Here is an 18,303-nt window from a genome sequence, read left to right as displayed (position 1 = left end):
TCAGTAACTACAATGTTTAAAGTGTCATGCTGCTAATTTAATGCTTGTTAAAAATGGATTCCTCTGAAACATACCACAGCAGGGGAACGCAAATGTCTTCAACTGCACACTGAGAGTTCACAGTGAGCTATGGTGAGACCTTGACAATGCTTTGACAAACCATGTGTAAGCCAAGTTTGCACCTTCTGAAATACATGGAGAGTTCACACATTTACAGATGCTTCTTGAGCGACAAATTCATGAAAAAGCTTTCTTTAAAGACCCCCCCCCCGAAAACCCACCCCATTTACAGTTGTGTTATATGCTAATAACACTAGAGAATGAATACCGAATACTGAAATAAAATATTTCAGTATTTCTAGTTATGGCAATACATAATATTGAAGAAGAGTTGGTTTTTGTACTCCACTTTTCACTACCCAAAGGAGTCTCAAAGCAGCTTACATTCGCCTTCCCTTTCCTCTCCCCACAACAGACACCCTGTGAGGGAGGTGAGGCTGAGAGAGCCCTGAGATTACTGCCTTCCCTTTCCTCTCCCCACAACAGACACCCTGTGAGAGAGGTAAGGCTGAGGGAGCCCTGATATTACTGCTCAGCTTTATCAGTGCTGTGGCAAGTCCAAGGTCACCCAGTTGGTTGCATGAGCACCAATGTGCATCAAGAAATGCAAGCAAGCAGGAAAGTGGTGAGGTTCTCTTACACCATGTAGCTACTGATGATCAGCTTCCGATCTGTTCATGACCACTCTAGTGAGGGGCCAAACGGCCACTTATTTGTCACAGTATTCTCTAAAGAGGTTGGAAAGGAGGAAAATCTTACTCTGGAGGCCTGATGTCCGGTCCCAGGGCCCTCTGGAGAGAGATACGGTCACTGGCATACGCATTGAAGCAATGCTTCTCATAGCCACGCTCTTTCTCCTTGGTTTCTTCCGGTCTCCACTGGTCCTTTTTGAAAGGTTTACCATCAGCACCTGGGCTGTTGGGGTCCTGAGGGGGCCGCTCCATAAGGGGCTTCAGTTCTGCTGGTGTGTAATAGCCTGGTGGGCAAGACTTGCTGATTTGTACAGGCGCCTCTTGCTGAACGGGAGCCCGAATCTGCAGCTTTGGCATAGAGTCACGGATGTTGTTGACCGCACCCATCATTATGTCAATCATCTGGTCTTTTCTGTCCACAATGTTTTTAAGCCAGGGCTCTTCACTGTGCTCCCCACTGCCCACGTCCCTTTGCATGATGAAGAGGAAGATCACAAAGACAACGCCCAACAAAGCCAGCTTCAGTGGGCCGTAGTGTCTTCGGATTAACCTCATGGCGAGGGATATTTGGCAACTGTTTCTGTATCAAAGATGCACGCTATTCAAGGCTCCCGTTGATCTGTGGGATCTCACCATCTTCTTTCAGACCTGAGGGACACACAAAAGAACTGATAAGTCTCAAGAGATTAATATGTGCTTCTTCACCAGCCCTATTAAACATTAATTACATACGTTTTGTTGTCACCCGCCCTGAGCTATAAAAATAAAGTCATTGTTGTTGTTATTTCCACAAGGGTTGTCAGTCAGGCCTGACAGCTGGCAGGAGCTTGGGGGACCAGGGACATGAAGGACCTGCCAGCATGGGGTGCTCCCTGATGCCACCTGGAAGTGACAACACATAACCTTAGGAAATTCTGGAAATTCTATGGTTTTACTATAGAGTTCCTGATGAATCTTAGAGAGACATGACAGGATTTCCTGGTTTCCCCCAGCAGTGGTATCACGCCATTTGGGATGGTGGACTTTTTAAAAACAAAAATCCCCTGCTCTCAGGTAACACTAAGCAACAAGAAGCGTCTGTAGACCAGCCTCTCTGAACCCTTTTATCATTAAGGAACCTCTGAAACATTATTCAGGGTTCAAAAAACTCCAGGAGTAGAGCGATGGTGCGAATACGGTTGGGTGCTTCGGTGTCCGAACCGGCCGTTCGCGCCCAAAGCACCCAACTCTAGTGCAGAATATGGTTGAGGAGCCTAGCTGGCTACATACCCATCCAGGTTCATCATTAGCTATTTGGGGAGGGGGGGGGAGGTCAACATGACCATATATGGTCATATCACCCAATGAACATTTAACACATTTTTAAAATAATAAAAAAATTCATTAACTTCCAACCCTTCCAGGATCATCACAAAACCCTGGTTGAGAAAGCCTGCTGTAGATGCTTTCCACAAGAGTGGGAAACCGCTTCAAGACTCCTTCAGGTAGTGGAAAGCGGGTTACAAAACCCAACTCCTTCTTCTAGTGTGGAGCCTGGCAACTCAAATGCCCACTGAAATGGCGGAAGAGACGGACCAAATGTTTTGAATTTTGAGGCTGGTTGGTTATCTTGAGCTAAGAGGAAAGGTGGGATATAAGTATCTCAATAAAATAAACATAAATGAGGGCAGCCAATCATACGCCCTGCGTTATAATGGCCCCGCCCTCTCAGGTGGTGCCTGAAGAAATAGCAGAGGGCTCCACAGCCATGACATCATCCGAGAACCTGGTTCAGTACAAAGCTGCTGGACCTACCACAGTTCCACTGGGCCTGAGCTCTTCCGCCAAGCCTCCAGTCAGGGCCGATGAACTGATAACACCGATTGGGCCCCCTAGAGCCCTCCCCTTCAGATGAGCCACTAGAAACATCATAAGGCATCCCCAGTCCTTGCAATAGTTACATTATGGTTTGGTTATATAGTTCATAGTTTGATTGTTCATAATGTGGATGTAAGTTACCGATTTCAATTATTTAACTTCCAGGTACTGTACTTTACATTATAATGGATCTATGCTTTAAGCTGCCCTGAGCTGCGAGGAAGGGCGATATAAAAATGCATTAAACAAACAAATATGCTCACATAAGGGAGAAATTAAGCCTGATGGGTCACAGAAGAGCTGTGATGTTGAGGATAAATTTTGTTTCTACACAGGAAAGAAGAAACCACCAAACTAGATGATGTCTTTATGCAGGAAAATGCAATGCCTGTGTGCAAACCAGCACTACACCTGCCAGCCCAGCGAAACTGTGCAGTCTCACTACAACAAAGGATAGATGTTCTTCCAAGCTGGCAGAAGAGCAACATTTCCAATTCTGCTTTCAAAGGCCCCTTCTGGAAGATGAGAATTACCTTGGGAAGCCTGATGTCACCACGTCAGTCACCGAAAGCTTACTGAGAAAACAATTCATCTGCTTTTATACAGGCACGGCTTTAGCACAAGTACAGGGACAGGGAGTGCTGACAGATTTTCTAAGCCACAGAGAAGGGGGGGGGGGGAGGAGACACATTCACTCTGCTTCCTCTAGAAATATTTACACATGGTAGTACCCCAGCACAGATTAATCCATATATTCACCACAGCCAGCTTTGCGTTGGTTAAAATACGGAACTCGGACTGTAGCTAGACTTCTAAATCGCCTTGAGATGGAAGCAGCAAGAACTACGTGATTCGGACTTATGTTTAGAGAAGATAAGACGATACACTGCTATGGCACAGCTCACCAATTTGATGAACAAAAGACCACCTGAAGAATTTCATGAACGCTGGGAATTCCTACGTTTTGTCGATTTATAGTGTAGTACAGCGGTCCGCAACCTTTCCGTTGGGTGGAGGGGAGTGGGTGACCCAGGGCCCCGCACACGCGCAGCAGCCACAGCGCAAATGCACATGCACACATGCGCAGAACTGCCACGCGTGTGCGCTTGCCCATACTGGATGCAAACGCGCATACGCGGCAAGTCTGCGCATGTACGTTTGTGCTGCCAGCATGCCGGCGGCCGTGGCTCTCTCTCCCCGCCCCCCACCAACAGGCCGCATGCAAATTGGCCGCCACAGTGGCCTGGCGAGCTTCTCGCTGCGGGGGTGGGGGTGGGTGGGGAGAGGGAGTCGCAGCCCGGCGCTGAGGCCTTCGCGGCCCGCGGCCCAGGGGTTGGGGACCACTGGTGTAGTAGATTTATTCATTCATTCATTTTATTTAGATTTTTATACCGCCCTTCCCTACGGCTCTGGCCGGTTTACATAAAACATCTTGGAACATTTACATAGAACACTATCAAAATCAATACAACAGCATAACAATAACACACCAACTATAACAGCACTTCAACAATAACTTTGACACTCCCTCAGCAGGTTCGATCTCTCAGTCTCGGGGGGGGGGAGGGACCTGTAGATTTTATGGGTCAGCCGGCCCCACAAAATGTCTGGTGGAAGGGCTCCTTTTTGCAGGCCCTGCGGAATTGTGGAAGTTCCGGCAGGGCCCTGATCTCTTTGGGGAGCTCATTCCACCAGGTGGGGGCCAGGGCTGAAAAGGCCCTTTTATAACATTGTTTTAACTTTCCTCCCTTTTTTTTTCTACCAATATTAAATATATGTCATAAAATACTGAACTGGGTTCTGAGAGAGCCAGGTTTAAATCTTCACTCTGCCACAAAGCTCATTGAGAGACCTTGGGCCACTCATTCTTTCCACCGGATCTACCTTGCAGGGCTGCTGTGAGGGTAACATGGGGGAAGGGAGACTGCGAGCTCTGAAGGAAGGGCAGGATAATAAATATTTTTTATCCCATCCTCCTTCAAGGAGTGTAAGGTAGTATACATTTTATACCCTTAGTACCCAGTGAGGTGTGCTAGGATGTGTGAATTAAGTCCAAAGTCACGCAGTGAGCTACATAGCAAGGATTCTCAAAGTTCTGTTGAGACTTTTAGTTATTATACTGTAGACTCCCACCTAGAAAGCTTCAAAAACATTGGGTGTTTGTAGACTCTTGATATACCTGTTGCGTACATGCAGCTCCCCCAAATCATCTCTTTTCTTGGGGAGAGGAGAAGAGTGCTCTAGCATGGCCCATTCATTTGAAGATGGGCTGTTTTTTTTGGTCTCAAAGTTGCTTACAATTGCCTACCCTTTCTGTCCCCACAACAGACTCCCTGTAAGGTAGGTGGAGCTGAGAGCTCTAAGAGAACTGTGGCTGGCTCAAGGTCAGCCAGCTGCCCAGATTTGGAAGAGGTGTTAAGACTCAAGCCTGAGTGGCTATCTAAGGATTGAGGGAAGTGCCCACTTTGCATGCTCAGAAGAACTGTTTCATTACTCAGCTTAGACTGAGTTCCATAAACTTAGCTTGTAATACACTCCCCCCCCACGAACTCAAACACAAAAAAAGTATATATATATATACACACACACACACACACACATACACGCACTGGAAGGAAGCCATCAAACAGAAGACAATTCCAAAATTCCTTCCAGGCTCATTCCCATATTATACCATAGGACCCCAACACGGTGCTAACAGATTTCACGGAGCCTCCCAAGTGTTTTTAGGAAGTGGGCAGGGCCAGGTTGGGGCTTTTGCCAAGCAAGACTTCCGATTGGCTGTGCAGATTTTTTGAAAAGTAGCTTTGGCAGTAGCTGCAATACAGCACTGTGTAAATGCAGGTAAACCGCGGCTGCCATTTTAGGTCTGTCCCCGCCTCCTATGGCGGCCATCTTGTGGCCCTGACCACCTCACTGTTTCAGAATTCCAAAGGCTCAAAAAGCACGGGGACTCCTGCACTACATCATTCCTGACCAAGAAAAGCCATGGCCCAAGCAAGGCCTACTTCACGTCGGCAGGAAAATGATGTGGCGGAGCAAAAGGTCTGAACTCCTCCACATAAAAAGCTTTGGGCAACCCAAAAATTGGCACCGCAGGGAGAAAATTTCTATGCACCCACTTGTTTCCAGGGCTGCTTTTCTATTTGTAGGGAGAGGTTGTTTTTTTTAACACTTATGAGCATTCTACAATGCAATCCTCCACCAGTAGACGAATGTGGTTTGGTTTATGCTGTCATCACATTTTCTTCTCGCATCTTTGTCTTGCATGTGTCAGCTCTTTATTGATCTCCCATGCGTTGAGTCATGAAGGCTAAAATAGACTGTTAAAAAGCAGAATATGAAATGCAGAAAAATTTTGCATTTTGCACAACACAGTGCAGCACATGTCCTTTTGCGAGAGGGGAAAACCCAAGACAGAACTGTCGTCTAGCTAAATGTCACCGAAGTGCTATGCAGAGTTCAGTCCTGAATTAGAGTGCCACCAGCCAGCATGCAATTCAACTAAAATGAAACAGATTATTTTTAGGAGAGATTTTTATTTGATGCTGTTATCCGTTCAGTCATGTCCGACCCTCGGCGATTCTATAGGAAAGTCTTTGCCATGAGCCCCTGTCTCTGGCTGCTTCTTTTAGTTGGTTCACGGTCATCCCTGTATCGGCGTTGATCGCGTTGAGCCAGTGGATCCTTTGGTGACCACGTTTCCCTTTGCCGCTGACCATGCCGAGCATTAATGATCTTTCTGGTGAGTTTGATTGCATGATGTGTCCAAAGTAAGTAAGGTTTAGCTGTAATATCTTGCCTTCTAATGATATAGCTGTTTTATTTGTTTGCTCCTCTCTAAAAAAAATTGGGGGGGGGCAAATCTGTTACAGCAAGTTCACATTCAAGTCAGTTGGAGCAGAAAGGAGAGAGGGAGCGTGTGTTTTGTTAACTGACGGGTCAGAAGTATTTGTCTCGTCTCCCATATAAAAGCCCATGCCAACTAGCATGTACGTAGCAGAGCGCAAGGAGGAACCAGTATCCGTCTGTCTTTCTCCTTGGCTGAGAGTTCTTTATAAGCTACACTAAATCCCCACGGAATTAACATTTGGTCAAACTGAGATTATCCACCCCACCTATTCCAAACAGGATGGAGGTCCTTTTTCTCTTCTCGCATGAAAGACAGCAGTTATGTGGCCAAAGAGGATAAACTTGTGTGGGTTTGTGTGGGTATTGTTTTTCACTAACGCAAAGAACTGTCCCTGCTTTTAAGATGTGTGCCGACATCTGTCTTCCTGTATTAAATAAAAATACATTTTAATACACACACACATAATTTATGAGACTTGAGTCATGCTCATTCCAACCTGGGGGTACAGATGCAAATGACTGATCTACTGAGCTAGATTTCACAGCCGGGGATTTACTCCATCCTATTACTCAGCATTTCCTCTTGAATTCAAGTGAACTGTTATGTGTGAAAGGCATTATTGCAGGCATCTTGAGACACATTGCTTAAGTTCAAGGGCGCGTTCAGAGCCAGGCATGATTAGAACCAAGATTTTTAGTAAACCTGGAATGTTTAGATTCTCTCCTTGCACATACAGTTGTAGAAGTCCTCCAAATTCAGTCCTTACGACACAAAATGGCAACGTTCCAATGGAAGAAGTTCAGAACCACAAAACCTTGGTTAACGCACTTTCAATGCACTTTAGAAGTAGATTTTCCTGTTCTGCACAGGAAAATCTAGCTGCAAAAGCACGTTGAAAGTGCATTATCAAATGTGTGCAGATAGGGGCCAGGAGAACATTTAAGCTGAGTCCAACACAGGAAGCTACGAAAACAGATAAATCTCTGTACTTTTTCAATACAGATGTTAAGGGGAGGGGGTCTGTTCTTAAGATATTTGTGACCTACTAGACCACAGACAGGTGTCATCTGCATGATCACCCAGTTTAGCAGATTTGCCTTTATCTTCCATGGAATAAAAATATAATTCCATTTTTTTTAAAGGGAGGAAAGAAGGAAGAAAGCAAACACAAGAAGCTTTAAACTTCTGTGTGGCGGGCAGGAAGTAGCCAGCCTTTCCTATGAACATATTTGTACAACCATGTGCTGATTAGTGGCTTGTCGATTTTGGAGCTCTGTCATGCTCTCACTTGAGAAATATAAGAACAGGAGCTTTTAAATCCACAGTGTGGAAAACCAGGTGCACATTTAGCAAGAACTGCTGGATGCACTGCTTTCCTCAGAAGCACGGCACAATTCTCAGGTTTCTCTCTTAACTGCAGCTAATATTGTAATCAGTTTTAAAAATAAATATCTAAAATCTTCAAGAACTTCCTGTTCAGGGAACCAAAGAAGTTGTCTATCAAATATGGTTGGTGACTTTTCTCTCTTCCCGGAATGATATTGGCTGGTAACAAGAATGAAATAGGAGGTGAAGGACCAGACACAAGGCAAGGAATGTGGCACTGGGATTCCAATATGGTACCTCAAATATCTCAATACTAGAATTTAAGCCCGCTGCAGAGAAAATACAGCGGGCGCTAGTGGGCAGGGGGTGGTTGGGAGAGGCCAGGGAGGGAGGGAGGGAAGGCAGGCAGGCATAGAGAAAGGGAGAAAGAGAGAGAGAGAGAGTGAGAGAGAGAAGGGGAGAAAGGAGAGCAAACGATGGAAGCAAGAATGGGAGAAAGAAAGGCAGAAGAGTAATCAGTGCATAGGTGTGAGAAAGGAGATTAAGGGGTGGGTGGGTGGATGGATGGAGAGAAGGAAGGAAGAAAGGGAGAAAGAAAGAAAAGGAGAAAGAGAGAAACAGAGCAAGCGAGAGGGAGAGAAAGAGGCAGGGAGAGAAGGGGGGGGTCGCCGGGGCAGAGAGTGGTGGGTGGCTGGGTGCTTGGGGGCCGAGAAGCAGTGGCGGAGCATGAGTGCGAGTGGGGGGGCACAGGGAATCACCGCGGGGCAGAGGGGTAGCCCCAGCAACCCCCCCCCGGCCATCTCTCTGGCCACCTCAGTGCTTCTGCCACGCGCAGGGACAGCCCCGCCATGTCTGTGACGCAGCTGTTCCTAGGCCCAGCAGAAAGCCCTTGCCTGCTTGGCTTCTGCCGGGCCCTTGGAAGAGCCTCGCTCTTGCAGATGCGGAGAGGCTGCTTCTGGGGCTGACAGAAGGCCCCGCCCACATGGACGCCCATCCGTCTTCCAGCCCGGGGCAGCTCCTGGGGCCAGCAGAAGGCCCCCGTCTGTGCAGATGCCCCCGAGACAAAGCCACTCCCTCCCCACCTGAGGCCGTTGCTTCGTCCCGGGGAAAAGAGGAGGCCCGGTGCACCTCAGACACACCGAGCCTGCTCTTTTCCCTGGGACGAAGCCTTTCCCTGTGCCCCCTCCCCCCCGGGACGAAGTCATTCCCCCCTCCCACTCCCAAAGTCCCGGCTTGCGTGCTGCGAAAGGAGCAGGCCCGCCGCCTGTCTTCTCTTTTTGCCACGCGCAATCCTTTCCCCACCCTCCCCCCGATGTCCCGGCCTTACCGCCCCGGCCCCCTTACCTCTCGGACTGACAGGAGCAGGGCTCCTTTCCTGGCGGCAAAGGCTCTTCCCACAGCCCCCTCACCTCTCAGAGTGACACTCAGAGGGGCCAATCAGAAGCCACGAAGCTCCTGTCAGTCCAAGAGGTAAGGGGTCCGGGGCGGTGATTGGCCCCTTCAAGTTTTTATCCTGGACTCGCCGTGCCCCTTTCTCCTCCAACATTGCCCTTGGTGCTTTATTCCTACCAGTCCCGCTGAGTGGTTTACAGATAATAAACAGACTTCCCAGGAGTCTTCAAGCTTCAGTTGATTCTTTAATATTCAGAGTTTGGCATCTGAAACACCTTAGGCTGGTCTTATTCTCTGTGAAGAGATTGTTCTTCTAAACTGAAGTTGTTAGTTGAAAACAGTTTGAAATTGATGTCCCTTGATAAAACTGTACAGCAAAATGTGTTGGGATTTATTTTGAATATTAAAGAATCAAGCTTGAAGACTCCTGGGAAGCCTGTTTATTATATTGAAATAAATATCTTGAAATAAATATTTGATATACCATTCTGGAATCCCAGTGCCCTAATGCTTGCTTTCTGGCTGGTGGCAAACAAGTAACGGCTGCCCTGATTCTCCCCCAGAAGCATTAGCCAGCTGCCTGGAAGCAGTGATGAGATGGCTCAAGCAGAGTCGTCTGAAGCGCAATCTTTCAAAGACGGAGGTCTTGTGGCTGGGTAGGAAGGGCCCATGTGAGGAAGTGCATCTGCCCAGCCTGGATGGTGTGCACCTCTCTACAGCTCACTCCGCCAGGAACTTGGGCGTGATTCAGGATGCTTCCCTCTCAATGGAAGCCCAGGTCGGAAAGGTAGTGCAGCTGGCATTTTACCATCTCTGCTCTACGCAGGCCTGCCCTTAGCCTTGACCCCGAACCTACAGCTGGTCCAAAATGCAGCAGCCAGGATCCTTACAATACCACCATGTGTTGTACACTCAACTACAGTGGTTGCCAGTTGAATTCCAGATTCGGCTAAAAGTTCTGGTAATTACCTTTAAGGTCATATGTGGTCAGGGCCTAGTGTACCTGAGGGACCGCCTCCCTGCCTATGCCCCCAAAAGAGCTCTACACTTTACCACCACCAACCGGCTAATGATCCCTGGCCCTAAAGAGGCCTGCCTGGCCTCGACCAGGGCCAGAGCATTCTGTCCCGGCCCCCACCTGGTGGAATGAGCTCCCAGAGGAGATCAGGGCCCTGTCGGAGCTAAAACAGTCTGCAGGGCCTGCAAAAGGGAGCTCTTCCACCAGGCATTTGGTTGAGACCAGGCATAACCAACATCTGCAGGGCCCCTGCTCCCTCCCTCCCAGAAATCCATCAATGCGTTCTGCCCCTGGTTCTGTTGCACTGTTTACCAGTGTTACAATTATCAGTATCAATGTTATGGTTATCTATATGTTATGGAAAACTTCTATTCCTTGTATTGTTTTCTACATTTTATATCAACCGCCCTAAGCCTCCAGGAAGGGTGGTATATAAATAAATAAAATAAATACATCACATGATACAAGTCAGGCCTAGGTGTGGACTGGAGAGCAACATATGGTTTGTCTATGTTACAGTTGCAACAACCCTGTGAGTGTGTGTTCTATAGCAGTGGTCCCCAACCCCCAGTCCGGGGACCGGTACCAATCCGTGGATCAGTCAGTACTGGGCCGCAGCTCCTCCTTGTCCTCCTCCCCAGCTGCTGTCTCAGGGGCTACCCTGTCACTCTGCCGCTGGCTCACCTATGGTGCTCTCCAGCGGCCGCCATGGCTGGGGCTCCCCCTCAGTGTGGCACTGCACAGCTGCTGCTGGCAGCGCCCCCCAGTGGACGGCAGGAAGTCAGGGGCGCCGGCGGGAAAGCAAGTGGAACAAGGGCTCAGGCAGCGGTGACGTCGCTCGGCAAAAGACTACCCCCCCCCCCGGGGCCTCAGTAAAATTGTCAAGCGTTGACCGGTCCCTGGTGATAAAAAGGTTGGAGACCGCTGTTCTATAGCGTTTCATACTGGGTCAGCATAGGTTCTGTTCCAACACCCATGAATAAATTGGCTGTGATTTAAGGTTGCACTGGGGCTACTGTTCATGTTCATGCACTCAGTGTAAAAATCATTACACATAAATCAGTCACTCCTTTTTGAAATGTAACCAACACAAGCCCAATTATACACTGGTCTCCTGAGGCCAACCAGAGCCTTCTCCCACCACATTTTGTCTGAACTACATTTTGTCCGTGTACCTCTGTCTGTCTCACCTCTTTGCCAGCATGGTGTAGTGGCTAAGAGCGGCAGCTTCTAAACTGGCAAGCTGGGTTTGATTCCCCATTCCTCCACATGCAGCCAGCTGGGTGACCTTGGGCTATCCCAGTCCTGTTAGAGCTATTCCCAGAGTAGTCCTGTCAGGGCTCTCTCAGTCCCACCTACCTCACAGGATATCTGTTCTGGGGAGAGGAAGGGAAAGCAACAGTAAGCCACTTTTGAGATTCCTTTGGGTAGTGAAAAGCATGGTATAAAAACCAATTCTGCTTCTACCTGTTCAGAGTTAAAATGTATTTCATATCAAATGACGGTCAACCGGATCTTGTAGCGGAAGCCTAGGCGTTCACATCCTGAGGCATTTCTTTACCCTCCCCAGTTAAATTTTTTTTTGTCTGCTGCTGAGGGCATTGAAGTATGCAGCTGATCTTGTTTTGGTTTGAAAGAAAACGAGACCCAAGTCCTGCCTCTATGAAGAAAAGCATGCTGGGGCATGTCGAATGGGAAGGGCATGCGGAAACCAATGCAGGATAGCGGCACCAGAACAGTTTGCTGGCCAAGGGCAGGTTTCAGCACATAGTGAAACCTTGTCCACACATTTGTGATAAGATGCTTGCATTTGGGAGTAATGACACTCCCACAGTTTAAAGGAGCCAATAGCCTGAACGCGTTCAAGAACCAGGCACTCCCTCCACCCACCCATCCACACCATGCAACCAAAAAACAAACGAACTGTAATTTCTGTAACACTATAACGTTATAGCGCCAGTGCAATTATTAACTGCATGTTTAAGGTAAAGGTATCCCCTGTGCAAGCACCGGGTCATGTTTGACCCTTGGGGTGACGTCCGCTAGTGTTTTCATGGCATACTCAATACAGAGCGGTTTGCCAGTGCCTTCCCCAGTCATTACCGTTTTACAAGCTGGGTATTCATTTTACTGACTTCGGAAGGATGGAAGGCTGAGTCAACCTTGAGCCGGCTGCTGGGATCGAACTCCCAACCTCATGGGCAGAGCTTTCAGACTGCATGTCTGCTGCCTTACCCCTCTGCCCCACAAGAGGCTCTTATTAACTGGATGTTTAAAAGCCCTCAAAAAAAAATTTCTGGTTGCACTGTGAGGACAAATTGACAGGGAAAGTGGTAACTGATGAAGCAAGATGGGTGGAAAACTCCCATGTGGATGCTTGGCTGCCTCTGAAATGCCTCTGAATTCGTAATGGCAATCAACGCAGAACGGTAAATCCTCCCATCCTAACGGTGGGAAAGAGCCCACAGGCTCTTGAACTTAAACGGTTCCATAGGGCCTGCAAAACTGAGGTCTTCCGCCAGGCCTTTGGCTGAACTCCAGCAATGGGAGACTTCCCCTGTCTGTCAGGCAATTTAAAATATATAATCTAAGCTCATGGTCTCCTCCTCCCCAAACTAACCTAGTTACTGTTTCAGTGTTTCTAAATTATTCTTTGATGTTGATATCATCATGACTGTTATGACTGTTTGATTCAATCTGTTTTTACACTGTTAGAAAACAGTTCGATGAATCATAGAGTTGGAAGGGATCCCCTGGGTCATCTAGTCCAACCCCCTGCACTATGCAGGACACTCACACCCCTATCACTCATCCACTGTAAATGTATGTTTCCAACTTTACTGGTTCTATGTACACCGCCCTGAGAGGCTGTATATAAACTGAATGCATAAATAAACAGGCACATCAGACCCTACTGGGGTGCAGTCTTCCCTCTAGCCAGCACCTGTCAGGCTGCTCTGGGCTGTTTGCTTGCTCGGGTTTAACAAGTTTTAGCTTTTAAAGTATCTTTTTAAAACCAGACTCTATTTATAATGATTATTCTAAGATAATGTGGGCCAAGACCAACCAGGTGCAAAGGGAAAGGCAGGCCAAAAGGGAATAACGGTGCTTTAGTCAAAGAGACCAAACACTGAGAATTTATACTTCTGCACACACACACAGATGCATCAATCACATGTGCATCTCAAACACATTACAAAAAACCATTTTGCTTTACAACTTAGGTAGGATTGATAATCCCCTGTGGGAATCCCTAAAACTAGCTCAATCGTTTTGATTTCAGTGGGTGCAAACAGGAGCAGGATGCAGTGATTTGAAAACATGGGACATAGAACCAAGCTGACATGGAAAAATGAGAATACAGAAATACAATAAGAGAAATTTATTTGAAGCTAAAAACATTTTAGCTATTTTAAAGCAGCGAGGGAGAGAGGGGATGCATCTAGACCAGCCTTTTTCAACCTTTTGATCACAAGAGGAGCCCCTGAAATAATTTTTCAGGCTTCAGGGAGTCCCGGAGGTGATGTCAGCTAGCCATGTCTCCTTGCCATGCCCCTAGAAGTGTCATGTCACCAGAAACGAGATCATCACCCATGTTAACAGGCAGGCTCTAGGATGACTGGGGTGGGAGACAGGAAGTGGTTTAAGATAGGAATAGGTATGCAGGCGCAAACCCTCCCAGGTGCAGAAACCACAAGATAATTCACTCATGGGTGAGGGGAAGAGGGAGGATTGGAAGTGGCTGATTCCCTAGCTTGTGGCAGAGTCCATTAAGGCAGGGGATTAAAGGCCACGGACCCCTCCAAAATCCCCACAGACCCCTGGTTGGGAATCCCTGGATCTAGACCATGATACAAAGGAAGACCATGATTATTTTTTTTCTTAATCTGCACTTTTGTCTGCACCCCTCCATGCTATTCACACACTCATAGGGTAAATATATGGTAAGGCTGAGAGAGCCCTGATATTACTGAAGAAGAGTTGGTTCTTATATGCTGCTTTTCTCTACCTGTAGGAGTCTCAAAGTGGCTTACCTTCGCCTTCCCTTTTCTCTCCCCGCAACAGACAACCTGTGAGGTGGGTGAGGTTGAGAGAGCCCTGATATCACTGCCTTCCTTTCCTCTCCCCACAACAGACACCCTGTGAGGTGGGTGAGGTTGAGCCCTGATATCACTGCTCAGTCAGAACAGCTTTATCAGTGCTGTGACTAGCCCAAGATCACCCAGCTAGCTGCATGTGGGGGAGCGCAGAATTGAACCTGGCATGCCAGATTAGAAGTCTGTACTCCTAACCACTACACCAAACTGGCAAGGGGCATGTTACCACTTTGGGGGTTCCTTGTACCCAGAAAAAATATTTCTGGGGTTCCTCCATGGTCAAAAGGTTGAAAGAGGCCAAATCATCATGCCACACTGATAACTTAACCATCCGCCATGCATTGCCTTTCCCAAATTCAGAAATATACTGAAGCCAAGTCAACATCTAACCGGCAGAAGATGACTCCACAGGGGCAAAAACCAATAAGATGCAGATTAACGAGTTTGGATTCTGTTAACAAAAGAAAGCTCCTGGTAAATAACCACCAAAGCCCCGGAAAAGATGACTGTAAGGGAATTACCAGTATTACAGCTTGTGAGTGGACGTAGGGCAGGGGGAGGGAGGGGGAAGGAGGAACACTGCTATGATTGGCATAGTCATACCGCAAGAATCTGTTAGACTGATATAATCATTACAACTCAATTGTAATTTTCAACAATGAAATTACTTGTCAAGGTCTGATTCAGTGGCCTGAAAGCCCCCCACCCCACATGCTACATCGTTCTGTGGTAGGGACTCCTCCCACACAGGTGGTGTTGGGTCCACTATGTTTTGGCTTGTCCCCTGTACTCTGAACCCAGGGGCAAATTCCATGCCAAGTTATTACCAAACTCATACCCCATTCCTGATTCTGACAAAATCACTTATCTGTTATCAGGTGTCGGCCCCTATATTTCATATAGGGTGGCACTTTTTGCTCTGGCCGCCAGGAAGATCCGAGTCAAAGCATTCTTACAGGTGTCTCCACCTTGATACACCATTTTTTTTTCTTATTGTAACTCAGTAGTCCATGTTTACAATTTTATGTATGCAGTATTGGAGAGAGATTGTTTTATTCGTATTTGTACCATATTGTTTTAATTATGCTTTGTAATCGCTGTTGGCTATATACAATAAATGTTTTCGTATCGTAAGTGTTGGTTGTTGGGCGTTCATTGTGTGTCCAGCTACTGGCCACAACTTCTGCCACCCGCCTATCCTTGGCTTGATTCCTGCTCAACGTTGAACAACTGGAAATGTTTAACAACAACAACATGGTGTAGTAAGCCAGAATACTGGCCTCGGAACAAAGAAACTAGGGTTCAAATCCCCATCCGGCTGCTGGTCTTGGGCTTCTTTTGAAGCCTTCACGGTAGCGTTGTAAGGCCAAGGGAATAACCATGTATGCCCACCTGTGCTCCTTGGAGGAAAGGCCACCTAAAACCGTGTTTTTCAATTGATACAACAACCCATTAACTTTGCTTTGCTTGCTTGGTTATTTCTCACCCTTCTTCCCCTTGGGGACCCAAAGAGGCATACATCATTCTCCTCTCCTCTGCCTTATCCTTACAAAGACCCTGTGAAGTAGCTTAGGCTGAGAGCATGAGATTGTCTCAAGGTCACCCTGCAAGCTTCCATGGCAGAGTGAGGAATTCAAACCCAGATCCTAACCCAACATTCTAACCCAGTCTTTTCAACCTTTTGACCACGTAAGAATTCTGAAATATTTTTCAGGCTTCAAGGTACTCCAGAAGTGGCACCATGCCCTTCAGAAATGTGGGCACAGATGTGAGAGTCAGCCAATCGACCGATCGATCATTTACCACTTCCATTGTGCAGAAAGAGGCTAGTTCTGTAGACCAGGGGTAGTCAACCTGTGGTCCTCCAGATGTTCATGGGCTACAATTCCCATGAGCCCCTGCCAGCGTTTGCTGGCAAGGGCTCATGGGAATTGTAGTACATGAACATCTGGAGGACCACAGGTTGACTACCCCCTGCTGTAGACCAACAGGGGAAGTGGGCTCCAGTGATGTCAGCAGTCATCTGAACTTCTGGGAAAGCCCCCGCAAACCATGGGGATCTCCGTACCCTAACCACTATACCACACTGGCTCACTCATCTCCTTCACTACAGAGATTCAGATTGTAAGGTATTTGGGGGACATTTCCTTTTAAAAAAATCACATCACTGCAAAGATGCAGGTCAACTAAAAGTCCAGTCTGCTCCTTCTTAAGAGGGAATAGCCTACTAGAATGGGACCTGAATAGCAAATGATCATTACTGGCCTTATGACTGATGTAATTATAAGATGCTACTCTCTCCCAATTGCAGGTTTTTAAAGTCCAGGTTGCAGGTCTTTAAGAGCCTCTTGTGGCGCAGAGTGGTAAGGCAGCCGTCTGAAAGCTTTGCCCATGAGGCTGGGAGTTCAATCCCAGCAGCCGGCTCAAGGTTGACTCAGCCTTCCATCCTTCCGAGGTCGGTAAAATGAGTACCCAGCTTGCTGGGGGGTAAACGGTAATGACTGGGGAAGGCACTGGCAAACCACCCCATATTGAGTCTGCCATGAAAACGCTGGAGGGCGTCACCCCAAGGGTCAGACATGACTCGGTGCTTGCACAGGGGATACCTTTACCTTTACCTTTAAAGTCCAGGTGTGGCTGTGGGCTCTCACAGAAGGCAGGGGAACTGTGGAAGATGGCTGCCAGCATATAATACTAAGGACGTGTATTTGTGTCTCTCTGACTGAAGCAAGGGTGGGACAAGGGGGAGAAACTCTTTGGCTCTCAGCCTGCAGCTGGATGGACCACCCCAGTTGATAGATATCTAGAGTATTTCGTGTACCTTCTAGGGTTCCTTTGCTTGTTTCTACACAATGGACTTTGTTTAGATTGTAGTTGTAGCAGTATCTTTTGGAAATCACTTTGGGTTCTTGCTGGGGACAAAAAGCAGGATAAGAATACACTAAAATCAGTAGCTTTTCTTTTTAGACCAAAGTCCCAGAGGAGGCCCCTTTTAGAGTCTAGTAAACCCCCAAAGAAGTCTTTTGGCACCTTAAAGACAAACATAATTTATTTCAGTGCAAACTTTCAGCCACTTCCCACTTAACCAGACTGAAAGTTCTGCCAGAGGAACACCATTAGAAAACACATATAAATAAAATTAAGGATGTCAAACATTGAGACAACAGCTCTTTGCTCCACAGTCATGGGCGCCAACAGCCAGCGTTAAAAAATTCTCCCTACATCGTAGATAGTGTTTCGGGCTGCATCTTGTTGTTTTAAGTGCTTTCCCCTGGCTCACACCTGAGGGCCCAGATGCAGAGTCTCTATTATGTATGAACATTATGCTCGGATTCCCAGTATTATATGTCCAAACAGAAAACCTTTTGCTCAAAAAGAGTACAAAGAACACCATCTTGCAGCATCAAGAGAATAGATTAGCCATCCACAACAAACCAGGGAAAGTTAAATAATACCTTCTGTGTGTGTGTGTGTACACATGAAACAAAGCCAAAGCAGCTCCATTTTGCTTGCATGCATCCACACCAATAAAAGCCACACCTGTTTAGAGCACTAGCTGATCTTGCATTTGTAGAAAACACAAAGTTCTTTGTATCAAATAAAACAAGCCAGACAAACAGATGTCTAAATTCTGCCTCCCAACTGAAACTCTAAGCCAGCCGTTTTCAACCATCTCCCCATAGAGGAACCTCTGGAATATCTTTCAGGATTTGAGGAGCCCCAGAAGTGGTGAATATAATTCCCACGAGCCCCTACAAGCACATGCTGACAGAGGTTCATGGGAATTGTAGTCCAAGGGCATCTGGAGAGCCACAATTTGGTCACTTCATAATTTCAGCTGATTCATCATGAGCTCATTCATCACTTTTTCACACCTCAATAAGATACATGGGATACTCCACACCAAGTCAGTAAATGGGGGTTTGTACTGTTGTGATAGAAATCCGCATATGTGCAGGTCTGGGGAGCAACGTGAAGGATTTTTGCATTTTGCCTGTGAAAAATATT

At 47.1% G+C, this 18,303-nt stretch overlaps 1 protein-coding gene across 5 annotated transcripts in view; it reads right to left on the bottom strand.

Moving 5' to 3' along the window:
- Positions 1–18,303, bottom strand: part of GALNT6 (polypeptide N-acetylgalactosaminyltransferase 6) — an 82,367-nt gene that overhangs the window by 41,333 nt on the left and 22,731 nt on the right. For all 5 annotated transcript variants that reach the window (XM_077328910.1, XM_077328909.1, XM_077328908.1 and 2 more), the window contains one exon: positions 820–1,400. In XM_077328910.1, coding sequence (XP_077185025.1) covers positions 820–1,307 — 488 coding nt within the window. In that variant the 5' untranslated portion in view covers positions 1,308–1,400. The remainder of the gene's footprint in view (positions 1–819; positions 1,401–18,303) is intronic.

The sequence above is a fragment of the Paroedura picta genome, chromosome 3 (assembly GCF_049243985.1).
Source record: "Paroedura picta isolate Pp20150507F chromosome 3, Ppicta_v3.0, whole genome shotgun sequence".
Lineage (NCBI taxonomy): Eukaryota > Metazoa > Chordata > Lepidosauria > Squamata > Gekkonidae > Paroedura > Paroedura picta.
Note: the sequence above shows the minus strand (reverse complement) of the source record. Positions and strands in the feature narration are given on the sequence as shown.